The 27,767-nt window shown below is 43.7% G+C and overlaps 2 protein-coding genes across 2 annotated transcripts in view; both read left to right on the top strand.

The window, feature by feature from the left end:
* Positions 1-805: 805 nt before the first annotated feature.
* Positions 806-13,231, top strand: LOC306779796 (caspase a-like). The gene is made up of 8 exons (XM_079271804.1): positions 806-932; positions 10,198-10,482; positions 10,594-10,670; positions 10,854-11,030; positions 11,124-11,373; positions 11,476-11,619; positions 11,770-11,879; positions 12,002-13,231. Exons 1-8 carry the CDS (start codon positions 926-928, stop codon positions 12,125-12,127), a joined length of 1,176 nt encoding a protein of 391 aa, XP_079127930.1. The 5' UTR covers positions 806-925; the 3' UTR covers positions 12,128-13,231.
* A 3,063-nt stretch (positions 13,232-16,294) lies between these two features.
* The window catches only part of LOC306780010 (caspase a-like), a 12,437-nt gene continuing 964 nt past the window's right edge, over positions 16,295-27,767 (top strand). Inside the window, exons 1-8 of the mRNA XM_079272169.1 lie at positions 16,295-16,421; positions 25,687-25,971; positions 26,083-26,159; positions 26,343-26,519; positions 26,613-26,862; positions 26,965-27,108; positions 27,259-27,368; positions 27,491-27,767. The exon at positions 27,491-27,767 is cut by the window's right edge and continues 964 nt beyond it. Coding sequence (XP_079128295.1) covers positions 16,415-16,421; positions 25,687-25,971; positions 26,083-26,159; positions 26,343-26,519; positions 26,613-26,862; positions 26,965-27,108; positions 27,259-27,368; positions 27,491-27,616 — 1,176 coding nt within the window. The 5' untranslated portion in view covers positions 16,295-16,414 and the 3' untranslated portion in view covers positions 27,617-27,767. The remainder of the gene's footprint in view (positions 16,422-25,686; positions 25,972-26,082; positions 26,160-26,342; positions 26,520-26,612; positions 26,863-26,964; positions 27,109-27,258; positions 27,369-27,490) is intronic.

Below are 27,767 nucleotides of genomic sequence, written 5' to 3'. Positions count from 1 at the left end.
GCACGCAGTCTCATTGACATGGTGATGGCGAAAGTCACTTTTTTAATATGTCACTTTCAAATTCAGACACCGTGTATGACTCATTACAAAATGATATATATTTTCAATTGTGTGTTGTTTTCATTTACCATGTGACCATTTGAATTATGGGAAATCTGGCAGATTTCATGTCATTATTGTGCCACAAATAAAACTTACTTGCAGTTTAGCTTCTTAGAATTTACATAAATATATTCTGTAATGGAACAAATCTTGTTTAATGTAATACTGACGGGGAAACCATTTAACAGGTTTTAAATTAAAACATTTTTCAACGTACGGGTTAAAAACAATAGACCATAAAATCCTTCATAAACTGCAGCCGCGCATGTTGTCTATGCTGAAATGTTTGTGTTGGAAAAATTAAAACCTTTAAAGATTCCCAGAACTCAGAACAGCAATTGTTCCTGGTTGTTGAACTCATTATGAAATGATAATTGTATACCAGGTTGATTATATAGGCTACTATATGTGTTTGCCTGTTTGTTAGTCTGTTTGCACTTCTTTTGGAAGTTTACGAGCAGAGAGGCACCTGATTTAGCTGCATGCTGCTGGAAGATGCGCACAGAATCCTGTTTTACTGTTACGGTTCATTCGAGTCTCAACTATTGCAAATGTGGTTCAATGTCACAAAGAGCTGGTTACACCATTTGGAGCAATGACTCTCTTTATAAAAAACACACGTAGTGAGCCTGCAGCAGTAATACAGACTGTAGGTGTAGGTAGTTCTGATAATATGAAGTCGGCTCCTCGTAGAACAGGAAGCATCGCCACCATCTCAACTAGTGGGCGACGCCCGCGGTGTTTGTTCAGCGGCCGTTTCTGCATAAAGGCTGTGTGACTCGCAGACTCCGGTTAAAACATTCTGTGACACGAGATTTGAGAGATGGCAGGTAAGAGATCATCGCTAAATGCACTTTACAAGTGACCATCACTTTGCTGTATGTTGGCGTCGATATGCGGGCGATCAGTCAGTCGACTCAAATCTATTCAAGCCGTATTTACTGTAAGTGTGCGCAATGAGGGGTTCAAATAAGATATTTTACACTTCCTTTGATTAACAAAGTCTGTTAATTAAAGGACAATCTGGATCATTCTGCATGTTTTTGTGTGTGCCACGTATTAGTTTCACTTTGCTGGTGCTCATGCCCGCCCTATTATGTTGATAAGTCCACAGACAACTGTGGCATGTTTTACATTCATAGCCCGCTCTATGTCGGTTCAAGAGTTTGTTCTGGCAAACTGTAAACGCGAGTTTATGGAGAGAAAATGTCCAAAGTACGCAGGTCAGCCCATAAAAGTGCCAGACGAAAAGTGAAATAGAGTTTTACGGTTCACATTCCGATCACTGATGGTCTAATCATTCACATATGATGTATAATACCAAGGCATATTTTAATCTTCAGCATATCAAATGAAGTAAGAAAGCCTTCTTCTCCACCGTGAGGAGGAAGGGCACAAACCAGTTCTTCCGCAACCGCAACATAATTACTCACAGTATACTATCGCAAAGTGTTGCATAACTATTTGAACATGAATGTAAATATTAAAAACGTATAGATTTGTGGTTACACTGTACAACAAGGTTATAAACATACGATTAAGCAATGCACAGGGATAATTGAATGCAGGATGTATCATGAATTCCTCTCACTCACTATTAAGAAAGGACCAAGTCACTGTGTGTTTATATGATGAGTTCATATTTATTGGATCATCAATGACTGTCAAGTTCTCCCCTTCTTTGTGCAATCTCCACTTGAAGGAGTTGGACATCTACCCAGAGTTGCTGGACTTCACTCAATAACCACACTTTTCTTTTCCTCTTATCTTCTTTTATTTTGTGATTTCAAGGTTTCAGGTAAGTCGGTACTTTGCAAGTAAGCAAGTAGTTTGCAAGCAAGCAGGTAGGTGAAAAACCTTTTGAACCAATAAACAAGAAAAGGGTTGTTTTTACAATGTTCTGGAAAATATACATTTTTAACAATTATTTCCTTTTCCCTCTTAAATTAAACAAAGTGCGACATAAATTCTCCAACTGTTATTATTAATGCATTTAGGGATTTCATTAAGTTAACTTCAGATTTTAAATATTTTACATTTACTTAATTTAAATAATGCCACCACAATAATATAATATCATAATCATTTTAACTAATTTCTCTGCTACATATAAGCTCACTAAACAATCATGACATCATTAAATTATGAATGAGAATCAAACATGACACACACTGGCATTTATAGGGTTAACGACCGCACTGCCGGTTCGGCCCCGTGGCTAACACTAGCGGCTATCGCCTGCACAAACATTTACTTTCAATTGTCCGCTGGGTCTCCTGATGGGCTTGGTGTCTTACCGGCTGCCTCTCTGGCGTTTGTAGATCTGTTTGCACGGGGTTGGATGTTTTTGCGCTAAGCATTGCTTCAGTTTGCGGCTTCGCTTCACTTCCTTCCTTCCTTATTGATGTGTGCCACCTCATTTATAGTCCGTGCGGCAACTCGGACTGCCGAAAGGTTCCTTTCCGGTTTGCACCATGAGTTTATTAATTATTTCTTTAGTTTGACTTCACACCTCCCACTCGATCTTCGCCTGGAAATGGTGTGAAGATCGACAGCTTCAAAGGCAAACTTGGTTCTCCTTTCCCTGCTGCGTTTGACTTTCTGCCTGTTCCTCTGCAGGTAATAGGACAACGAGCCGCCTGACGTCCCTGTGAAGGACGGTGGCTTGGATCTTTTCCCTCCTGATTTTGGGAATTGACTTGCCTTTCAGAGCTCTCGTGACAGGGACACAGTAGCTCGGGAAAACTCTTACATTGACGTCCCTTACAACGCCTTTATCATCTGGGGTCGTGCCGATGACTCTGCCAAGCTTGAACTGCCCTCGTAGCGCATTCTGGTCACACAGCCACACAACAGTATGCCATTTGCTTCGGACAAATAAGTTTGGACCAGCGAGTTGGCTCCAGCTCCTCCAGAACTTGGTCACCTCCGACTGCATAGCTCTCAGTCTTTTGTACGGGTAGTTGTGAAAGTCAAAGGTTTTCAAGTCCCCACTTTGAGAGGCCCGGCCCAGTAGGAGAGTGTTGGGTGTGACATACTGAATGCAGTCCTCTTTGCTCTGTACTCTTGCGTCAATTGGACGCTCATTTGCTAGGTTGGCTGCGATGTAAAGAGTTGTCTGGAACTCACTGTAGCTTAGTGAAGCCTCATTCCCAAGATTCTGGAATGCCCTCTTTACAATTCGCACAGCAGCTTCTGCAGCACCATTCCTGTGTGGAGAATCGGCTGGATGGATTTTCCACTGCCACTCAGTTCCATTCCTTGCTGCGGTCTCTTCAAGGTTTGCTTTGTCTAGGTCCAAAACCCTGTAGAGCTCCTCCAGGACTGGTTTTGCTCCAATAAAATTGGTGCCTGGGTCCGACCACATCTTTCTTGGATGACCTCTGATTGCCGTGAACCTTTGATAAGCCATTAGGAAGCTTTCAGTTGACAGGGTGTTTGCCAGCTCGGTGTGAATGGCTCTGCTTGCCATGCAGCAAAAGACAACTCCCCAGACCTTAAGTGTCACTCTTTTCTTGACGTCATCTTTAACTTGGTAAGGGCCAAAGAGGTCAACTGATGTGAACTCAAATGGCGCAGCAGGTTCAGTCCTTTCTGGCGGCAAGTCAGCCATTACTTGTTGACACGTCTTTGCTTTTCCTCTCCTGCAGACCATGCAACCATCAACAACTTTTTGTGCGATCCTCCTCCCTTTAATGACCCATGCCTTCCTCCTCATTTTTAGGAGGGTTCCAGCTACTCCCTCATGACCTTCATTGTGGGCCTCTCGAGCTATCAGCTTGGACACCCAGGCGTCATAGGGTAAGAGGGGGATGCTAACTTGAGCTTCCTTGAAGCTTTGTATTCGGCCTCCACAGACCAGTAGCCCAGTGTCTTTGTCTTTGTGGACCACAAGCCTGTCTACCGTAGTGCCAGGGAAGGTTGTGTTTTCTTGCGCTGCAAGAAAAATGTGTCTCAGGGCATCCTCTCGTTCCCTTACAGAGATGACTCCTGTGGAGGAGATTGCCTCCCACTTTGGACTCTCCACAGCTTGGCTTCCTTTGCCAAACTGTTTAGCTGCTCTCCAGATCCATGCAACTGTCTTTACCAGACGGCTCAGAGTGCTGTATCTCCTGACATCCACCAGCGTTTGGATTGCAGACCCTGCAGGTAGCCTCCGTTGCTCTGTTTGTGCCTCCTGTTTCAGTTTGTGTTCCACTTGCTGCTTCTTAGCCTGAGCTCTGGTCAGTGCAGCAGCATATGCCTTTTTTTGAAGTTTTGTGACGTTCTCCCTGGCAGTGGCTGCGAGTTCTTTGGCTGATGTGATTGGCCACTCCTCCACTGGCAAGCTTAGAAACTTCGGACCTTTTTGCCACTCTGAGTCCTCATCGAGATCTTGATGGCTGGCTCCTCTTGTTATAATGTCGGCAATGTTTTGTGGGCCAGGAATCCACCACCAATCCTGGACCCTTGTGTTGCTTTGAATCTCCCCGATCCTATTTGCGAAGAATGTTTGATAGCCATAGCTTTCCCGCTGTATTGCACCAAGGATGGTCTGGCTATCAACAAAATGGTACCACCTCTGAATCTGGATTCGGCTGTGCAGTTCAAAGTACTTTTTCAGCCGTGAGGCAAACACTGCTCCACACATTTCTGCTTTGACAGCATCCCCTCCTTGATCCAAAGGAGTAAGTTTTGCTTTGGACTCCACCAGCCGGATGACCGGGCCCTGGTCTGAACTCCATCGGCGGTACATCACTGCTCCATAAGTATGCTCGCTACCGTCAGAGAATGTGATCGCCAGGGGACCATCAGTAAAGCTTGGGGGAGTCAGTGCTCTGGTGAACTTGACTTTGGCAAGTTGGCCGTACTCCTCAAAGAGCTTTATTGCGTCCTCCCTGAGGGCATCTGAGAGCGCAGTATCCCATGAGTCCTTTACAGGTGCACTTCCACCCTTTGCTTCCTGGAATGCCCTACGTACCAGGATAGCTCCCTTCTGCTTGATGGGAGTTACCAGGCCGACTGGATCATACAGCCCTGACACTTGGCTCAGCAGTGCTCGCCGAGTCAGGGGGTTGGGTGTTTGGGCTCTTATCTGCTCCTGCAGAAGGTTTTGGCTGAGTCTCATCTTTTTCTTTCTCTTTGAGAAGTTTATTCCCACCATGACATGGAGTTTGTCCTCTTCTACCATGTAGCCAAGGCCGAGTGCTTTATTATCCTCGTCTCGCATCTGGTTTGGTAAGACCATGGTCTTTTCCGCAGCCTTTTCCAGCTTGTCACTGCACTCTTTCCTCCCACTTTGCTCAGAATAAACCCAAGGTTTGAGCTCAAACCCGCCAGCTTTCAGAATCTGTTGCACATTCGCCCTGATGGTTTTCAGCTGGTCTAAGTCATTGTGGGACGTGAGAATGTCATCAACGTAGCTGTCTTCTTGAATAACCTGCCGTTCCTCTTTGAGGTGAGTGAAAGGTGGGAGGTTGGCAGTTTCACGCATTGCAAGCTGTGCGATGCATCCTGCTCGCTTGTCACCGATGTTTACCCTGGTGATTGCATATTCCCCCAGCTCTTCGTCCTCTGAATCACGCCAAAGGAATCTATGCAGGTGCATCTCCTTTTCTTCCAGCCAGACTGAGTTATACATCTTCTTTATGTCCCCCAGAGCAGCATGCACTCCACCCCTGAATCTCAGGAGCACTGCACGAATCTGGTTGAGGACATCCGGGCCTTTCATCAGTAGGTCGTTCAGGCTCACACCTCTGAACTTTTGACTACTGTTCCAAACAAGTCTCACAGGGGTTGTGACAGAGTGGGGGTTTGGAGCAATGAGGTGACTCACATACCATACTGGCCCATGCCAGTTGAACACTGTGTCTCTGGATAACTTGGTTGCAGCTTTCCGATCTATCATGTCATGGACTTGAGCAGTATAGGCAACTTTCCATTCAGGTTCTTTGGCCAGTTGCTTTTCCGTCCTGAGGAATGTGGCCTCCACAGTCCTTTTATTGTTCGGCAGGGAGTCTGGGTTCTCTACCCATGGATATCTGGTATGCCAGTGTGGTTCTTTGCTGTGGGCGTCTCCTGTGACGTAGGTGAGACCATCTTTCACCACTTGGAGTTCTCGCTCCTCGGCAAGAGTCATTTCCTTGCCACCCGGCTGACAGTTCCCACAGCGGCAGCCTCCACACTTTGGCTCACATCCTGCGCCGATGCTGTCCCATCTCCACCACTTTAAAAAGTCTTGGTTGATGGCTGAAGTGCTTGATTCACAGAGCTGGATGGTGCCTTGATTATTTGCCAGCGGACCCTCTGGGACCATGCTGGTGAGTTGTTCCTCATATCTTGCAGCCGCTGCTCTCATCGACCTCGCAAAGTGTGTCTTCGACATGTGAGCTGACACGGTGAGTTCTTCAAAGAGTTCAGGATGCGTTCCTCCCACTGTTTTCCCCAGTGGACCGTCCCACAGCACAAGGTCTCCAACAGCTCTGATCCTCTGTGGCGCTAGTTGACCTTCTTTGTGGCTAATGAGCAGACTTATTTCTTTAGGTCTCCGGAGTTCATCCAGCGGTGCATCTGGGAAGAATCTCTGGAGCTCCTTTGGTTCCACATGTTTGTGTATCCCTGCAATGCTGTCCAGTCCATAACACACCAATTGGTGGGCTCTGAGAGTGCCTTTTGGTGTCTTCACTCTGATCTTGAGGAGGTATCGTTTCGTCTCTACACGAACCTCCATGCCCCCAACTCCATGGACGACAAGTGCGACTTCTTCATTTTTGAGGTTTAGCCTGCTTGCAGTCTTGTGGGTTATGTAATTGGTGTCAGAAGCCAAATCGATTAATGTTCCAATTTTCTGCCCAGCGTTTGCTGTGACCTCGACAAGCATCATCAGTACTGGCAGCTCTTGAAGTCCGCTTTCCCCTAAAAGGCTTGGTTGGTCTTTGACAGTATTGAAAGCCCTGGATGCAGTATTGGAAAACACATTTCGGCATTGGTTTGCCAATTCAGGTGAGAGTTTCCCGAAGAAGTCCTCCTGCTCCTCTGTGTACTTCCTCCTGCCTTTATCCCCTTCCGGACCGAACCTGCTCCTCTTCTGACCATCGCTGCTTCTCTTCTGACCATCGCTGCTTTTCTTTGCCTCAGCGTTGGGGCACAGATAGAAGTGATGCTCAGGAGTATCTGCATCCTTGCAGTCCTGGTTTCTGCACAGGAATCCAGGTTTGCACTGTGAGCCATCGCCATGAACCTCCAAACATCTTTTACATGCTCCCAACCTTTTTACTGCAGCTCTCTTCTCTGCTAGTTTCAGCGCTCGGAACTGTCTGCAAAAATAGATCTTCCACTTGTGTTTTACATCACTGCAGACCACACACCCTTCCTGGTCGTTGCTTGATTTGGTTGACTTGGTTCTGGCATATCTTGGCTCCACCTTGGTTTCTCTCTTGCTTGGCTCTTCCTCCATCAGTTGCTCAAGCTGTTCATATATGCTCTCCTGGTCTTTGAGGAATGCCAAGAGACCGTCGAACCGACCTCTTGAAGTCACATCATTCCTCCTGTCAGCTGCATACACAAGCCATTCCTTCTTGAGTGTCTCCGGGAGTTTACTTTCAATGGACTTAGTCACAAGGGGATTTTTTATAGCACCTGTGTCTCCAAGGTCACTCAAATCTTGAAGTGCTTTTTCCACAGTTTTAATTAAGTCGACGATTTTCCGTAGCTGGTGACTTTTGACAGCTGGCATCTTCTGTATCTCCTCCACTATTTCTATGGCAATGGATGTTTGGTTGCCGTAGCGGTTCTCTAGCACACGGAAGATGTCATCAGATGTGTTGTAAGCCGTGAGCCGAAGGTCTCGTGTGATCTTATCCTCCAGGCTGTCTAGTAGCTGGACCTTTTTCACTTCTTTTGAGCCTGTTGGCTCTCCCTGACTCTGCAGCGCTTCCCAGTCCTTCTTCCACCTGTGAAAATCACGTTTGATGCCACCAAACTTGGGGAGGGCTGTTGGCTTTAGCTTGATGGTTGGTATCCGATAATTAGATGTAGCTCTCACCTGGGCTTGTCTATCAGTATCCTCCTTTATGGTTGCTTGTATGAAGTCAGCCTTTCTGGAGACCATCAAGGGGACGTGAAGTTCGAGCTCTCTCACATGCCTCTGACGCTCCCCCTGAGCCTCTGGTGGGGCCCACTGCTTCCATCGACCATGCGTGTCCTTTGCTGTTCCTACCAACCCTTTCAGTTGGTCCAGCATGAATTGATACGCTTCCTGGTTAATGTTTGGTTGCACAGCAGCGACGCGTTCGCATGCTGCCTCTGCTGCTTGTAGTGCTATAGACATTTCCCTACTTCCAAAATTGACCCAAAGAGTCTTCTGGAGCAACCTCTTGACCTCCTTCAGCTTCTCTTGGCACTCATTTGTAGTTTTTTCCAGGTCGGCTTTTTCCTGCTCCGTTAACATGACTTCATCCGTTTCCAGCTCTGCTTCGAGATCTGCAATAAAGCCAGCTTCCAGCTCATCATTTGCCTCCATGACGTTCTCTCCTAGTGCCTTGAGTTTGTTGAAACTGTCTCTGAGCTCTTCTTCAGACATGTCCGTATGTGACCGGGTTATACTGTTGACCAGACGGGAAAACACTCTTTTGGCTGTAGTTCTTTCAAGTTTCAATTGTTCAACTGATTTTCCAGCTTCTTGATTAGCCATGTTTACTTTTATTTTTAAGGTTCTTTAATTGTGAATTTGACAAGTGGAGTTTCCAACGGCGCCTTTACTGTTGCTTATGGTGCTTTATCCTCCACTCTTTTTCCTTTCCAGGATTCCAGGTTTTTTGCTCCTGCTGTTCCAGCTTTAAGCTCCTGTACTTTTTCCTGGCCAGCTTTATGGTACTGGCGGTTTTTCACTGTCAAGTTCTCCCCTTCTTTGTGCAATCTCCACTTGAAGGAGTTGGACATCTACCCAGAGTTGCTGGACTTCACTCAATAACCACACTTTTCTTTTCCTCTTATCTTCTTTTATTTTGTGATTTCAAGGTTTCAGGTAAGTCGGTACTTTGCAAGTAAGCAAGTAGTTTGCAAGCAAGCAGGTAGGTGAAAAACCTTTTGAACCAATAAACAAGAAAAGGGTTGTTTTTACAATGTTCTGGAAAATATACATTTTTAACAATTATTTCCGTTTCCCTCTTAAATTAAACAAAGTGCGACATAAATTCTCCAACTGTTATTATTAATGCATTTAGGGATTTCATTAAGTTAACTTCAGATTTTAAATATTTTACATTTACTTAATTTAAATAATGCCACCACAATAATATAATATCATAATCATTTTAACTAATTTCTCTGCTACATATAAGCTCACTAAACAATCATGACATCATTAAATTATGAATGAGAATCAAACATGACACACACTGGCATTTATAGGGTTAACGACCGCACTGCCGGTTCGGCCCCGTGGCTAACACTAGCGGCTATCGCCTGCACAAACATTTACTTTCAATTGTCCGCTGGGTCTCCTGATGGGCTTGGTGTCTTACCGGCTGCCTCTCTGGCGTTTGTAGATCTGTTTGCACGGGGTTGGATGTTTTTGCGCTAAGCATTGCTTCAGTTTGCGGCTTCGCTTCACTTCCTTCCTTCCTTATTGATGTGTGCCACCTCATTTATAGTCCGTGCGGCAACTCGGACTGCCGAAAGGTTCCTTTCCGGTTTGCACCATGAGTTTATTAATTATTTCTTTAGTTTGACTTCACAATGACTCCTAACTCACACTAACCTAATTCACATGAGTTGAACTTTGTTTTTTAAAACATTAATATACACTCAGATGCCAGTATATTAGGTACACTTATCAAAAACAAATGCAGTTTAATACAACAGTCACGCAATAAATTCAACTTCATAATGTTATAATGTTCAGTTTTTGTATCAGTTTGAGAGGATGTATTTTGTGGTGGTGGTGAATGGTGTTACCTTATAATCACATGTGTCTCTGTTGTGTTCACCCCATTTATATCAACGAGGACAGACTAAATAACATATATCCCGAATGTCTTCCTCATGTTAGTACCTCTGTTTAAATCAAGACTTTTGAGTTGTGCCATTTCTTTTGCTTCATATCACCTCTTCTAGAAAAGAAGCTTTTTAATGTGAGGAGGAAGTTTGTGGAAGAGGCCACCAACGCACTGATTAAACAGCTCCTGGACGACCTTTTCGGCGATGGTGTCTTGAATAAGGGCCAGAAAAACTGCGTACTGGAGGAGAACAGTACCACAGAAGACAAAGCACGCAGTCTCATTGACATGGTGATGGCGAAAGGAGACGCAGCCAGCAGGAAGATGATCGCTCACCTTCAAAGCAGAGATCCTTCACTTTACTCTAAACTGGGTCTGTCCTCTGGTCAACCTGCTCAGCCGGGTGAGCTGACATATTTTAGTGACGAATATCATTCTTTGACCCTGTCATTCATAGAGGTATATTAAAGAAGTACACCGTTTTAAACAAATGTTTTGCTGTTCACATCTGCAGAGCCACAGAAGGAGCAGCAAGGGCCAACTCCACTCACCAGCGACGACATCTGGAGGAAGAAACAGAATGATAGAGATGTTAGTCCTTCATAAAAGTCATATCAAGAGTATTAAATAGGTTCCTGTACATCTTAGTTTACCTGATCTCGATAGAAAGGTGTTGTTTCACAAGTGGGAAAAATAGTTTTCTTAAGAAAGTTCAATATTTATCGACAAATGATACATTTGTTGTACTTCTTTCCCTTTAAATCTGTTTTTCAGATTTACCCTGTGGCCAAAGATTTCATGAGCAGCCGTGTGTCCCTGCTCATCACTAATATAAAGTTTACTGATGAGAGATTAAACAGAAATGGAGCTGAGAAGGATGAGGCCAACATGGAGAAACAGCTCAAAGCTCTGGGATACGAGGTGGTGAAACACACAAACCTCACAGGAAAGGTACTATTATAAAAAGGGAATTAAATATATTTCTTTGTGTCTGGTTGAGTTGGTGATACAGTAACTGATGTTTTCCTTTTTGTGTTGTCACAGGCAATCGATGATGCTTTAAATGAGTTCTCCAAACATCCGAAACTCAAAGAGACGGACAGTGTGTTGGTGGTTATCATGTCACACGGGAAACGGGATACTGTCCTCGGTGTCGACTGGAAAAAGAAGATATCTGACAATGAAAGACCAGATGAGTTCCCCATCGACAACATTTACAAACACTTGAACCCAGAGAAATGTCCAGCGCTGCTGAACAAACCCAAGATCATCATCATCCAGGCCTGCAGAGGAGGTGACTCTCTATTCCCACAGACAGAACAAACATTAGGAGTCTGCTCATGTCTCATTTGTTGACTGAGTGAACTGTATTAAAAGTATGCTACATGTGTTTCAGAGGGGGAAGGATCAGCGCTGGTTAGAGATGGCGCAAACGCAGCTGTGGTCTCTGATGATGCTGATGAAGGAAACATTGAGGATGATGGTTTGCGATTTGTAAACAAAGAAAAAGACTTCATCTCTCTTCTTTCCTGCACCCCGGGTCAGTTCATTTAAATGTTATTTGATTATTCTACACTTCATAATACATTGAAGATTAATATCAATAATCTGCATTGAAATCAGCGAAGAATAGTTACTTTATGCAATAAAAACGAATTATATGACCTGTTTCTGTATGTTTTTCCTCCAGATACTGTCTCATACAGACATTCCGTTGAGGGGTCTTTTCTCATCAAGTTTGTTGACGAGGTGTTTACCGCCTACGCACAAAAGGATGACATTGAGGAACTTTTCAGAAAAGTAAGTGGAAAGTAATGTCAGTTAGTGAGGCAACAACTCCACATAGAGAGCAATGATGATGCTCTTGTTTCATTTGTCTTAGTCTTGCTTAATTTCATACAATGTTTGTTTCAAACACACAGGTCATGCAACGCTTTGAAGATTTTTCCATTCCAGCCAAAAGACAGATGCCGACCAAAGACAGATGCACTCTGACAAAGCGCTTCTACTTCTTCCAGCCCTCTGAGGCAGGATTCACTTCTGTTTAACACAGACTTGTAGCCGCATTTGCCACATTTGAAATTATGTGTTCAATTGAGATACTGTGAATAGATACAACTTAATGATTTACTGAATGGGCCTATCAGTCACAGGCCTATCAGTCACAGGCCTGGGGACCAAAGGACAGAGAAAAGAGATGCAAAACTGTTTCAAAGAGATGTAAAATGACTCAAAAGAGATGCAAAAAAACCCAACAAAGACACAAAACTTCAAAGAGACACTAAACTTCTAAAGTGACTTAAAAATACAACAAAGAGACACAAATTCAAAGACAGACCCTAACCCTAACAGTCAAAAGAGACACAAATTGACAACAAAGACACAGAACTTCAAAGAGACATGAACTGACTTCAAAGAAACAAAGAGACACAAATAGACAAAAGAAAAGAAAAACAAATATAAAGATGCGTCTGCATCGTTCACAGTTGATTTGTGTCTCTTTTAGTCTTGGTGTTTTGCCCTTTTGTTTGTAGCGGTGGGGAAGCTTGTATATGTCCAGGGGCCTTTTGTGTCATAATCCATCCATGATACAACTAATATGATAAAATACAATTACATTTTTTGTATATAAATAACAGTATGTAAGCCTTTGAATTAATGGAGCATTTTTATCAACTTGTATTCAACAGGTTGCTTACTCATGGACGTCATATAACTGTTTAACAGGATATTGAACGATTGCCTGCACCAGGCTCCTAGTTCTTCCACCAAATTTTAAAACACCCCTGACTGGAAATGTATGAAATCCATTTTTTATTCTCTATATGGCCAAGGCAACATGTAAAATGTGCCTATTATCTATTTTCAACTTCTCAAAAGTTATAAGACACCAGACAACACTGCGATTTACTCAGACACTTCAGAAATGTCGGCCATTGTTTGCCTGTTATGCATTTTTACACAAAGTGTGGTCTATCCAAATAAATATATCTGAAGTTAATTTCTTTGATAGCCAAAAGCATTTACCAAGATTAAATTAACAACATAAAGTTCATAATCTTTGTTCAAACTTGTGAGAGCCATATTTGTTTTGTTTACAAATCACATTTTCTAAATTTCCTAATAGATTTGTGTGATCTAAATACATTCCTTCGACACATATACATATATACATATATATATATATATACATATATATATATATATATATATATATATACACACATATATGTGTATATATACATATATATACACATATATATATATATATATATATATACACATATATATATACACACACATATATATATATACACACATATATATATACACACATATATATATATATACACATATATATATATACACACATATATATATATATATATACACATATATATACACATATATACATACATACATACATACATACATACATACATACATACATACATACATACATACATGTATCTATATATATACACATATACACACACATGTTAAATTCGCATTCTATATGATTATTTTTTCTTTGGGAACTATTATTAATCTGATGAGGATCAGCTGTGAGAAGAGGAAGGGGTGGGACTGAGTCCTTTTTCCTTCATGGAGAACGGGGCATCGGCACAGTCTTTGACCTCATGTTAGACTTATTATGTGTTTGTTAAGTTTGTTGAAAGTGAAAATAAATCGATCAAATGACGGCAAAGGAATCAGCGTCTGCAGAGTCATCATTTGGACGGAGCCCCGTAATGTGGTCCAGTATGCAAGCAGAACAAAGAACAGGCCACCACAAAACTAAACCCACTAAATGTAACCATTTGTGAAGACAAACAAACGTGACCAGGTGATGCGTGCAAGTTATTATGACTCACAGAACGGCGACAGCAGTGGCGGCTGGTCAATAGAGGGCCATGGGGCATGGCCCCACCATGAGCCACACAAAAAACAAACAAAAACAAAAATTATAATTATCATAAATTATATAAATTGTCAATATTTGTGTTTTTGAACTATGGAATGTACCCAGTAATGTGTGTAAAATATGATATATGCGCAAAATATATGCTTTTCCTGCTCATCCTCTCCGCCTGTGTGCTCTCTGCTCGTGCTCTCTGCTCGTGCTCTCTGTCTGTGTGCTCTCTGCTCGTGCTCTCTGTCTGTGTGCACGACACTCTGAGAACGCGCAGCTTGGGGGGCCTGATCGTTTTGGCCCAAAAGAGACGGGTCTATGAAGCAGTTTAGCCAATTGCTGATTCACGATATAAATGAGTGACATACAAGTTAGCCAATCAGCGCCCTCAAATAGATTCAGCTGTGGGCCAGAACGATCAGGCCCCCCTCGCTGCGCGTTCTCGTCAGGAGAAGTCTCTACAGGCGCCAGCGCGAGCACTCCTCCTCCAAGACCCGTTTGAGAGGAGAACTTTGGCGGAGATTCTGCAGCCAAAGAGCTGATATCAGATCAGCCTGACCTCACAATCAGACAGCAGACTCGCGGGAAAGGGAAGCAGTACATGCGGAGCTTCTGTACTAGCTGTACACCAGACAGGTTTGGCTAGCTGGATGACGTCATGCTAATCATTTATTTAGCTTTTTAAAACAACGGGGACGGATCCAGCACGGACAGTTACGGGAGTGAGGGATGAGGAGGTAAGGAAACATGAGAACACCAGGGTAGGGAGTGAGGGATGAGGAGGTAAGGAAACATGAGAACACCAGGGTAGGGAGTGAGGGATGAGGAGGTAAGGAAACATGAGAACACCAGGACACACATGAGCACTCTGTCAAGCTACATATTAGACAAAGTGAACATCTTTTCTTCTACATAGCTGTCCTCAGTCTCATCTGCTTAACTTGGTCATGGAGGCATCAACATGTAATAGAGATGTTAAATTAACAGTGAAAACTCATCACAGCTTAATTTAACATCAGTATTCATAATTACACTTCATGTTTACTTCTCCTGATCTTTACCTCCTATAACAAGGTCCATGGGGGCATCTCAAGAAATAAACATGTTATATTATATTATATTATATTATATAAGTGTTATTTACTGATTTTTTTCATGTTGGAATACATGTTAAATATTTAACTGCCAAGTAATAATGCGTGTTTGATACTTACATTTTTTTTGCATGAAATCATACTGGGATGTTTGGTGAAATTGATAGGATGGCCCAACCTAGAACATGTTCCACCAGTATGAACAACTTTTGAGTTGTGCCATTTCTTTTGCTTCATATCACTTCTTCTAGAAAAGGAGCTTTTTATTGTGAGGAGGAAGTTTGTGGAAGAGGCCACCAACGCACTGATTAAACAGCTCCTGGACGACCTTTTCGGCGATGGTGTCTTGAATAAGGGCCAGAAAAACTGCGTACTCGAGGAGAACAGTACCACAGAAGACAAAGCACGCAGTCTCATTGACATGGTGATGGCGAAAGTCACTTTTTTAATATGTCACTTTCAAATTCAGACACCGTGTATGACTCATTACAAAATGATATATATTTTCAATTGTGTGTTGTTTTCATTTACCATGTGACCATTTGAATTATGGGAAATCTGGCAGATTTCATGTCATTATTGTGCCACAAATAAAACTTACTTGCAGTTTAGCTTCTTAGAATTTACATAAATATATTCTGTAATGGAACAAATCTTGTTTAATGTAATACTGACGGGGAAACCATTTAACAGGTTTTAAATTAAAACATTTTTCAACGTACGGGTTAAAAACAATAGACCATAAAATCCTTCATAAACTGCAGCCGCGCATGTTGTCTATGCTGAAATGTTTGTGTTGGAAAAATTAAAACCTTTAAAGATTCCCAGAACTCAGAACAGCAATTGTTCCTGGTTGTTGAACTCATTATGAAATGATAATTGTATACCAGGTTGATTATATAGGCTACTATATGTGTTTGCCTGTTTGTTAGTCTGTTTGCACTTCTTTTGGAAGTTTACGAGCAGAGAGGCACCTGATTTAGCTGCATGCTGCTGGAAGATGCGCACAGAATCCTGTTTTACTGTTACGGTTCATTCGAGTCTCAACTATTGCAAATGTGGTTCAATGTCACAAAGAGCTGGTTACACCATTTGGAGCAATGACTCTCTTTATAAAAAACACACGTAGTGAGCCTGCAGCAGTAATACAGACTGTAGGTGTAGGTAGTTCTGATAATATGAAGTCGGCTCCTCGTAGAACAGGAAGCATCGCCACCATCTCAACTAGTGGGCGACGCCCGCGGTGTTTGTTCAGCGGCCGTTTCTGCATAAAGGCTGTGTGACTCGCAGACTCCGGTTAAAACATTCTGTGACACGAGATTTGAGAGATGGCAGGTAAGAGATCATCGCTAAATGCACTTTACAAGTGACCATCACTTTGCTGTATGTTGGCGTCGATATGCGGGCGATCAGTCAGTCGACTCAAATCTATTCGAGCCGTATTTACTGTAAGTGTGCGCAATGAGGGGTTCAAATAAGATATTTTACACTTCCTTTGATTAACAAAGTCTGTTAATTAAAGGACAATCTGGATCATTCTGCATGTTTTTGTGTGTGCCACGTATTAGTTTCACTTTGCTGGTGCTCATGCCCGCCCTATTATGTTGATAAGTCCACAGACAACTGTGGCATGTTTTACATTCATAGCCCGCTCTATGTCGGTTCAAGAGTTTGTTCTGGCAAACTGTAAACGCGAGTTTATGGAGAGAAAATGTCCAAAGTACGCAGGTCAGCCCATAAAAGTGCCAGACGAAAAGTGAAATAGAGTTTTACGGTTCACATTCCGATCACTGATGGTCTAATCATTCACATATGATGTATAATACCAAGGCATATTTTAATCTTCAGCATATCAAATGAAGTAAGAAAGCCTTCTTCTCCACCGTGAGGAGGAAGGGCACAAACCAGTTCTTCCGCAACCGCAACATAATTACTCACAGTATACTATCGCAAAGTGTTGCATAACTATTTGAACATGAATGTAAATATTAAAAACGTATAGATTTGTGGTTACACTGTACAACAAGGTTATAAACATACGATTAAGCAATGCACAGGGATAATTGAATGCAGGATGTATCATGAATTCCTCTCACTCACTATTAAGAAAGGACCAAGTCACTGTGTGTTTATATGATGAGTTCATATTTATTGGATCATCAATGACTGTCAAGTTCTCCCCTTCTTTGTGCAATCTCCACTTGAAGGAGTTGGACATCTACCCAGAGTTGCTGGACTTCACTCAATAACCACACTTTTCTTTTCCTCTTATCTTCTTTTATTTTGTGATTTCAAGGTTTCAGGTAAGTCGGTACTTTGCAAGTAAGCAAGTAGTTTGCAAGCAAGCAGGTAGGTGAAAAACCTTTTGAACCAATAAACAAGAAAAGGGTTGTTTTTACAATGTTCTGGAAAATATACATTTTTAACAATTATTTCCTTTTCCCTCTTAAATTAAACAAAGTGCGACATAAATTCTCCAACTGTTATTATTAATGCATTTAGGGATTTCATTAAGTTAACTTCAGATTTTAAATATTTTACATTTACTTAATTTAAATAATGCCACCACAATAATATAATATCATAATCATTTTAACTAATTTCTCTGCTACATATAAGCTCACTAAACAATCATGACATCATTAAATTATGAATGAGAATCAAACATGACACACACTGGCATTTATAGGGTTAACGACCGCACTGCCGGTTCGGCCCCGTGGCTAACACTAGCGGCTATCGCCTGCACAAACATTTACTTTCAATTGTCCGCTGGGTCTCCTGATGGGCTTGGTGTCTTACCGGCTGCCTCTCTGGCGTTTGTAGATCTGTTTGCACGGGGTTGGATGTTTTTGCGCTAAGCATTGCTTCAGTTTGCGGCTTCGCTTCACTTCCTTCCTTCCTTATTGATGTGTGCCACCTCATTTATAGTCCGTGCGGCAACTCGGACTGCCGAAAGGTTCCTTTCCGGTTTGCACCATGAGTTTATTAATTATTTCTTTAGTTTGACTTCACACCTCCCACTCGATCTTCGCCTGGAAATGGTGTGAAGATCGACAGCTTCAAAGGCAAACTTGGTTCTCCTTTCCCTGCTGCGTTTGACTTTCTGCCTGTTCCTCTGCAGGTAATAGGACAACGAGCCGCCTGACGTCCCTGTGAAGGACGGTGGCTTGGATCTTTTCCCTCCTGATTTTGGGAATTGACTTGCCTTTCAGAGCTCTCGTGACAGGGACACAGTAGCTCGGGAAAACTCTTACATTGACGTCCCTTACAACGCCTTTATCATCTGGGGTCGTGCCGATGACTCTGCCAAGCTTGAACTGCCCTCGTAGCGCATTCTGGTCACACAGCCACACAACAGTATGCCATTTGCTTCGGACAAATAAGTTTGGACCAGCGAGTTGGCTCCAGCTCCTCCAGAACTTGGTCACCTCCGACTGCATAGCTCTCAGTCTTTTGTACGGGTAGTTGTGAAAGTCAAAGGTTTTCAAGTCCCCACTTTGAGAGGCCCGGCCCAGTAGGAGAGTGTTGGGTGTGACATACTGAATGCAGTCCTCTTTGCTCTGTACTCTTGCGTCAATTGGACGCTCATTTGCTAGGTTGGCTGCGATGTAAAGAGTTGTCTGGAACTCACTGTAGCTTAGTGAAGCCTCATTCCCAAGATTCTGGAATGCCCTCTTTACAATTCGCACAGCAGCTTCTGCAGCACCATTCCTGTGTGGAGAATCGGCTGGATGGATTTTCCACTGCCACTCAGTTCCATTCCTTGCTGCGGTCTCTTCAAGGTTTGCTTTGTCTAGGTCCAAAACCCTGTAGAGCTCCTCCAGGACTGGTTTTGCTCCAATAAAATTGGTGCCTGGGTCCGACCACATCTTTCTTGGATGACCTCTGATTGCCGTGAACCTTTGATAAGCCATTAGGAAGCTTTCAGTTGACAGGGTGTTTGCCAGCTCGGTGTGAATGGCTCTGCTTGCCATGCAGCAAAAGACAACTCCCCAGACCTTAAGTGTCACTCTTTTCTTGACGTCATCTTTAACTTGGTAAGGGCCAAAGAGGTCAACTGATGTGAACTCAAATGGCGCAGCAGGTTCAGTCCTTTCTGGCGGCAAGTCAGCCATTACTTGTTGACACGTCTTTGCTTTTCCTCTCCTGCAGACCATGCAACCATCAACAACTTTTTGTGCGATCCTCCTCCCTTTAATGACCCATGCCTTCCTCCTCATTTTTAGGAGGGTTCCAGCTACTCCCTCATGACCTTCATTGTGGGCCTCTCGAGCTATCAGCTTGGACACCCAGGCGTCATAGGGTAAGAGGGGGATGCTAACTTGAGCTTCCTTGAAGCTTTGTATTCGGCCTCCACAGACCAGTAGCCCAGTGTCTTTGTCTTTGTGGACCACAAGCCTGTCTACCGTAGTGCCAGGGAAGGTTGTGTTTTCTTGCGCTGCAAGAAAAATGTGTCTCAGGGCATCCTCTCGTTCCCTTACAGAGATGACTCCTGTGGAGGAGATTGCCTCCCACTTTGGACTCTCCACAGCTTGGCTTCCTTTGCCAAACTGTTTAGCTGCTCTCCAGATCCATGCAACTGTCTTTACCAGACGGCTCAGAGTGCTGTATCTCCTGACATCCACCAGCGTTTGGATTGCAGACCCTGCAGGTAGCCTCCGTTGCTCTGTTTGTGCCTCCTGTTTCAGTTTGTGTTCCACTTGCTGCTTCTTAGCCTGAGCTCTGGTCAGTGCAGCAGCATATGCCTTTTTTTGAAGTTTTGTGACGTTCTCCCTGGCAGTGGCTGCGAGTTCTTTGGCTGATGTGATTGGCCACTCCTCCACTGGCAAGCTTAGAAACTTCGGACCTTTTTGCCACTCTGAGTCCTCATCGAGATCTTGATGGCTGGCTCCTCTTGTTATAATGTCGGCAATGTTTTGTGGGCCAGGAATCCACCACCAATCCTGGACCCTTGTGTTGCTTTGAATCTCCCCGATCCTATTTGCGAAGAATGTTTGATAGCCATAGCTTTCCCGCTGTATTGCACCAAGGATGGTCTGGCTATCAACAAAATGGTACCACCTCTGAATCTGGATTCGGCTGTGCAGTTCAAAGTACTTTTTCAGCCGTGAGGCAAACACTGCTCCACACATTTCTGCTTTGACAGCATCCCCTCCTTGATCCAAAGGAGTAAGTTTTGCTTTGGACTCCACCAGCCGGATGACCGGGCCCTGGTCTGAACTCCATCGGCGGTACATCACTGCTCCATAAGTATGCTCGCTACCGTCAGAGAATGTGATCGCCAGGGGACCATCAGTAAAGCTTGGGGGAGTCAGTGCTCTGGTGAACTTGACTTTGGCAAGTTGGCCGTACTCCTCAAAGAGCTTTATTGCGTCCTCCCTGAGGGCATCTGAGAGCGCAGTATCCCATGAGTCCTTTACAGGTGCACTTCCACCCTTTGCTTCCTGGAATGCCCTACGTACCAGGATAGCTCCCTTCTGCTTGATGGGAGTTACCAGGCCGACTGGATCATACAGCCCTGACACTTGGCTCAGCAGTGCTCGCCGAGTCAGGGGGTTGGGTGTTTGGGCTCTTATCTGCTCCTGCAGAAGGTTTTGGCTGAGTCTCATCTTTTTCTTTCTCTTTGAGAAGTTTATTCCCACCATGACATGGAGTTTGTCCTCTTCTACCATGTAGCCAAGGCCGAGTGCTTTATTATCCTCGTCTCGCATCTGGTTTGGTAAGACCATGGTCTTTTCCGCAGCCTTTTCCAGCTTGTCACTGCACTCTTTCCTCCCACTTTGCTCAGAATAAACCCAAGGTTTGAGCTCAAACCCGCCAGCTTTCAGAATCTGTTGCACATTCGCCCTGATGGTTTTCAGCTGGTCTAAGTCATTGTGGGACGTGAGAATGTCATCAACGTAGCTGTCTTCTTGAATAACCTGCCGTTCCTCTTTGAGGTGAGTGAAAGGTGGGAGGTTGGCAGTTTCACGCATTGCAAGCTGTGCGATGCATCCTGCTGGCTTGTCACCGATGTTTACCCTGGTGATTGCATATTCCCCCAGCTCTTCGTCCTCTGAATCACGCCAAAGGAATCTATGCAGGTGCATCTCCTTTTCTTCCAGCCAGACTGAGTTATACATCTTCTTTATGTCCCCCAGAGCAGCATGCACTCCACCCCTGAATCTCAGGAGCACTGCACGAATCTGGTTGAGGACATCCGGGCCTTTCATCAGTAGGTCGTTCAGGCTCACACCTCTGAACTTTTGACTACTGTTCCAAACAAGTCTCACAGGGGTTGTGACAGAGTGGGGGTTTGGAGCAATGAGGTGACTCACATACCATACTGGCCCATGCCAGTTGAACACTGTGTCTCTGGATAACTTGGTTGCAGCTTTCCGATCTATCATGTCATGGACTTGAGCAGTATAGGCAACTTTCCATTCAGGTTCTTTGGCCAGTTGCTTTTCCGTCCTGAGGAATGTGGCCTCCACAGTCCTTTTATTGTTCGGCAGGGAGTCTGGGTTCTCTACCCATGGATATCTGGTATGCCAGTGTGGTTCTTTGCTGTGGGCGTCTCCTGTGACGTAGGTGAGACCATCTTTCACCACTTGGAGTTCTCGCTCCTCGGCAAGAGTCATTTCCTTGCCACCCGGCTGACAGTTCCCACAGCGGCAGCCTCCACACTTTGGCTCACATCCTGCGCCGATGCTGTCCCATCTCCACCACTTTAAAAAGTCTTGGTTGATGGCTGAAGTGCTTGATTCACAGAGCTGGATGGTGCCTTGATTATTTGCCAGCGGACCCTCTGGGACCATGCTGGTGAGTTGTTCCTCATATCTTGCAGCCGCTGCTCTCATCGACCTCGCAAAGTGTGTCTTCGACATGTGAGCTGACACGGTGAGTTCTTCAAAGAGTTCAGGATGCGTTCCTCCCACTGTTTTCCCCAGTGGACCGTCCCACAGCACAAGGTCTCCAACAGCTCTGATCCTCTGTGGCGCTAGTTGACCTTCTTTGTGGCTAATGAGCAGACTTATTTCTTTAGGTCTCCGGAGTTCATCCAGCGGTGCATCTGGGAAGAATCTCTGGAGCTCCTTTGGTTCCACATGTTTGTGTATCCCTGCAATGCTGTCCAGTCCATAACACACCAATTGGTGGGCTCTGAGAGTGCCTTTTGGTGTCTTCACTCTGATCTTGAGGAGGTATCGTTTCGTCTCTACACGAACCTCCATGCCCCCAACTCCATGGACGACAAGTGCGACTTCTTCATTTTTGAGGTTTAGCCTGCTTGCAGTCTTGTGGGTTATGTAATTGGTGTCAGAAGCCAAATCGATTAATGTTCCAATTTTCTGCCCAGCGTTTGCTGTGACCTCGACAAGCATCATCAGTACTGGCAGCTCTTGAAGTCCGCTTTCCCCTAAAAGGCTTGGTTGGTCTTTGACAGTATTGAAAGCCCTGGATGCAGTATTGGAAAACACATTTCGGCATTGGTTTGCCAATTCAGGTGAGAGTTTCCCGAAGAAGTCCTCCTGCTCCTCTGTGTACTTCCTCCTGCCTTTATCCCCTTCCGGACCGAACCTGCTCCTCTTCTGACCATCGCTGCTTCTCTTCTGACCATCGCTGCTTTTCTTTGCCTCAGCGTTGGGGCACAGATAGAAGTGATGCTCAGGAGTATCTGCATCCTTGCAGTCCTGGTTTCTGCACAGGAATCCAGGTTTGCACTGTGAGCCATCGCCATGAACCTCCAAACATCTTTTACATGCTCCCAACCTTTTTACTGCAGCTCTCTTCTCTGCTAGTTTCAGCGCTCGGAACTGTCTGCAAAAATAGATCTTCCACTTGTGTTTTACATCACTGCAGACCACACACCCTTCCTGGTCGTTGCTTGATTTGGTTGACTTGGTTCTGGCATATCTTGGCTCCACCTTGGTTTCTCTCTTGCTTGGCTCTTCCTCCATCAGTTGCTCAAGCTGTTCATATATGCTCTCCTGGTCTTTGAGGAATGCCAAGAGACCGTCGAACCGACCTCTTGAAGTCACATCATTCCTCCTGTCAGCTGCATACACAAGCCATTCCTTCTTGAGTGTCTCCGGGAGTTTACTTTCAATGGACTTAGTCACAAGGGGATTTTTTATAGCACCTGTGTCTCCAAGGTCACTCAAATCTTGAAGTGCTTTTTCCACAGTTTTAATTAAGTCGACGATTTTCCGTAGCTGGTGACTTTTGACAGCTGGCATCTTCTGTATCTCCTCCACTATTTCTATGGCAATGGATGTTTGGTTGCCGTAGCGGTTCTCTAGCACACGGAAGATGTCATCAGATGTGTTGTAAGCCGTGAGCCGAAGGTCTCGTGTGATCTTATCCTCCAGGCTGTCTAGTAGCTGGACCTTTTTCACTTCTTTTGAGCCTGTTGGCTCTCCCTGACTCTGCAGCGCTTCCCAGTCCTTCTTCCACCTGTGAAAATCACGTTTGATGCCACCAAACTTGGGGAGGGCTGTTGGCTTTAGCTTGATGGTTGGTATCCGATAATTAGATGTAGCTCTCACCTGGGCTTGTCTATCAGTATCCTCCTTTATGGTTGCTTGTATGAAGTCAGCCTTTCTGGAGACCATCAAGGGGACGTGAAGTTCGAGCTCTCTCACATGCCTCTGACGCTCCCCCTGAGCCTCTGGTGGGGCCCACTGCTTCCATCGACCATGCGTGTCCTTTGCTGTTCCTACCAACCCTTTCAGTTGGTCCAGCATGAATTGATACGCTTCCTGGTTAATGTTTGGTTGCACAGCAGCGACGCGTTCGCATGCTGCCTCTGCTGCTTGTAGTGCTATAGACATTTCCCTACTTCCAAAATTGACCCAAAGAGTCTTCTGGAGCAACCTCTTGACCTCCTTCAGCTTCTCTTGGCACTCATTTGTAGTTTTTTCCAGGTCGGCTTTTTCCTGCTCCGTTAACATGACTTCATCCGTTTCCAGCTCTGCTTCGAGATCTGCAATAAAGCCAGCTTCCAGCTCATCATTTGCCTCCATGACGTTCTCTCCTAGTGCCTTGAGTTTGTTGAAACTGTCTCTGAGCTCTTCTTCAGACATGTCCGTATGTGACCGGGTTATACTGTTGACCAGACGGGAAAACACTCTTTTGGCTGTAGTTCTTTCAAGTTTCAATTGTTCAACTGATTTTCCAGCTTCTTGATTAGCCATGTTTACTTTTATTTTTAAGGTTCTTTAATTGTGAATTTGACAAGTGGAGTTTCCAACGGCGCCTTTACTGTTGCTTATGGTGCTTTATCCTCCACTCTTTTTCCTTTCCAGGATTCCAGGTTTTTTGCTCCTGCTGTTCCAGCTTTAAGCTCCTGTACTTTTTCCTGGCCAGCTTTATGGTACTGGCGGTTTTTCACTGTCAAGTTCTCCCCTTCTTTGTGCAATCTCCACTTGAAGGAGTTGGACATCTACCCAGAGTTGCTGGACTTCACTCAATAACCACACTTTTCTTTTCCTCTTATCTTCTTTTATTTTGTGATTTCAAGGTTTCAGGTAAGTCGGTACTTTGCAAGTAAGCAAGTAGTTTGCAAGCAAGCAGGTAGGTGAAAAACCTTTTGAACCAATAAACAAGAAAAGGGTTGTTTTTACAATGTTCTGGAAAATATACATTTTTAACAATTATTTCCGTTTCCCTCTTAAATTAAACAAAGTGCGACATAAATTCTCCAACTGTTATTATTAATGCATTTAGGGATTTCATTAAGTTAACTTCAGATTTTAAATATTTTACATTTACTTAATTTAAATAATGCCACCACAATAATATAATATCATAATCATTTTAACTAATTTCTCTGCTACATATAAGCTCACTAAACAATCATGACATCATTAAATTATGAATGAGAATCAAACATGACACACACTGGCATTTATAGGGTTAACGACCGCACTGCCGGTTCGGCCCCGTGGCTAACACTAGCGGCTATCGCCTGCACAAACATTTACTTTCAATTGTCCGCTGGGTCTCCTGATGGGCTTGGTGTCTTACCGGCTGCCTCTCTGGCGTTTGTAGATCTGTTTGCACGGGGTTGGATGTTTTTGCGCTAAGCATTGCTTCAGTTTGCGGCTTCGCTTCACTTCCTTCCTTCCTTATTGATGTGTGCCACCTCATTTATAGTCCGTGCGGCAACTCGGACTGCCGAAAGGTTCCTTTCCGGTTTGCACCATGAGTTTATTAATTATTTCTTTAGTTTGACTTCACAATGACTCCTAACTCACACTAACCTAATTCACATGAGTTGAACTTTGTTTTTTAAAACATTAATATACACTCAGATGCCAGTATATTAGGTACACTTATCAAAAACAAATGCAGTTTAATACAACAGTCACGCAATAAATTCAACTTCATAATGTTATAATGTTCAGTTTTTGTATCAGTTTGAGAGGATGTATTTTGTGGTGGTGGTGAATGGTGTTACCTTATAATCACATGTGTCTCTGTTGTGTTCACCCCATTTATATCAACGAGGACAGACTAAATAACATATATCCCGAATGTCTTCCTCATGTTAGTACCTCTGTTTAAATCAAGACTTTTGAGTTGTGCCATTTCTTTTGCTTCATATCACCTCTTCTAGAAAAGAAGCTTTTTAATGTGAGGAGGAAGTTTGTGGAAGAGGCCACCAACGCACTGATTAAACAGCTCCTGGACGACCTTTTCGGCGATGGTGTCTTGAATAAGGGCCAGAAAAACTGCGTACTGGAGGAGAACAGTACCACAGAAGACAAAGCACGCAGTCTCATTGACATGGTGATGGCGAAAGGAGACGCAGCCAGCAGGAAGATGATCGCTCACCTTCAAAGCAGAGATCCTTCACTTTACTCTAAACTGGGTCTGTCCTCTGGTCAACCTGCTCAGCCGGGTGAGCTGACATATTTTAGTGACGAATATCATTCTTTGACCCTGTCATTCATAGAGGTATATTAAAGAAGTACACCGTTTTAAACAAATGTTTTGCTGTTCACATCTGCAGAGCCACAGAAGGAGCAGCAAGGGCCAACTCCACTCACCAGCGACGACATCTGGAGGAAGAAACAGAATGATAGAGATGTTAGTCCTTCATAAAAGTCATATCAAGAGTATTAAATAGGTTCCTGTACATCTTAGTTTACCTGATCTCGATAGAAAGGTGTTGTTTCACAAGTGGGAAAAATAGTTTTCTTAAGAAAGTTCAATATTTATCGACAAATGATACATTTGTTGTACTTCTTTCCCTTTAAATCTGTTTTTCAGATTTACCCTGTGGCCAAAGATTTCATGAGCAGCCGTGTGTCCCTGCTCATCACTAATATAAAGTTTACTGATGAGAGATTAAACAGAAATGGAGCTGAGAAGGATGAGGCCAACATGGAGAAACAGCTCAAAGCTCTGGGATACGAGGTGGTGAAACACACAAACCTCACAGGAAAGGTACTATTATAAAAAGGGAATTAAATATATTTCTTTGTGTCTGGTTGAGTTGGTGATACAGTAACTGATGTTTTCCTTTTTGTGTTGTCACAGGCAATCGATGATGCTTTAAATGAGTTCTCCAAACATCCGAAACTCAAAGAGACGGACAGTGTGTTGGTGGTTATCATGTCACACGGGAAACGGGATACTGTCCTCGGTGTCGACTGGAAAAAGAAGATATCTGACAATGAAAGACCAGATGAGTTCCCCATCGACAACATTTACAAACACTTGAACCCAGAGAAATGTCCAGCGCTGCTGAACAAACCCAAGATCATCATCATCCAGGCCTGCAGAGGAGGTGACTCTCTATTCCCACAGACAGAACAAACATTAGGAGTCTGCTCATGTCTCATTTGTTGACTGAGTGAACTGTATTAAAAGTATGCTACATGTGTTTCAGAGGGGGAAGGATCAGCGCTGGTTAGAGATGGCGCAAACGCAGCTGTGGTCTCTGATGATGCTGATGAAGGAAACATTGAGGATGATGGTTTGCGATTTGTAAACAAAGAAAAAGACTTCATCTCTCTTCTTTCCTGCACCCCGGGTCAGTTCATTTAAATGTTATTTGATTATTCTACACTTCATAATACATTGAAGATTAATATCAATAATCTGCATTGAAATCAGCGAAGAATAGTTACTTTATGCAATAAAAACGAATTATATGACCTGTTTCTGTATGTTTTTCCTCCAGATACTGTCTCATACAGACATTCCGTTGAGGGGTCTTTTCTCATCAAGTTTGTTGACGAGGTGTTTACCGCCTACGCACAAAAGGATGACATTGAGGAACTTTTCAGAAAAGTAAGTGGAAAGTAATGTCAGTTAGTGAGGCAACAACTCCACATAGAGAGCAATGATGATGCTCTTGTTTCATTTGTCTTAGTCTTGCTTAATTTCATACAATGTTTGTTTCAAACACACAGGTCATGCAACGCTTTGAAGATTTTTCCATTCCAGCCAAAAGACAGATGCCGACCAAAGACAGATGCACTCTGACAAAGCGCTTCTACTTCTTCCAGCCCTCTGAGGCAGGATTCACTTCTGTTTAACACAGACTTGTAGCCGCATTTGCCACATTTGAAATTATGTGTTCAATTGAGATACTGTGAATAGATACAACTTAATGATTTACTGAATGGGCCTATCAGTCACAGGCCTATCAGTCACAGGCCTGGGGACCAAAGGACAGAGAAAAGAGAT

This window comes from Melanostigma gelatinosum (assembly GCF_949748355.1).
Source record: "Melanostigma gelatinosum genome assembly, chromosome: 7".
Taxonomy (NCBI): domain Eukaryota; kingdom Metazoa; phylum Chordata; class Actinopteri; order Perciformes; family Zoarcidae; genus Melanostigma; species Melanostigma gelatinosum.
The sequence above is the reverse complement of the archived record's forward strand: the minus strand, read 5'-3'. Positions and strand labels throughout refer to the sequence as shown.

Excerpts from the sequence above, each read along its gene's own strand:
- LOC306779796 (XM_079271804.1), top strand. Across the intron at positions 10,483-10,593 it reads TGGTCAACCTGCTCAGCCGG|AGCCACAGAAGGAGCAGCAA; the intron begins GTGAGCTGACAT and ends TCACATCTGCAG. Across the intron at positions 11,880-12,001 it reads TTGAGGAACTTTTCAGAAAA|GTCATGCAACGCTTTGAAGA; the intron begins GTAAGTGGAAAG and ends TCAAACACACAG.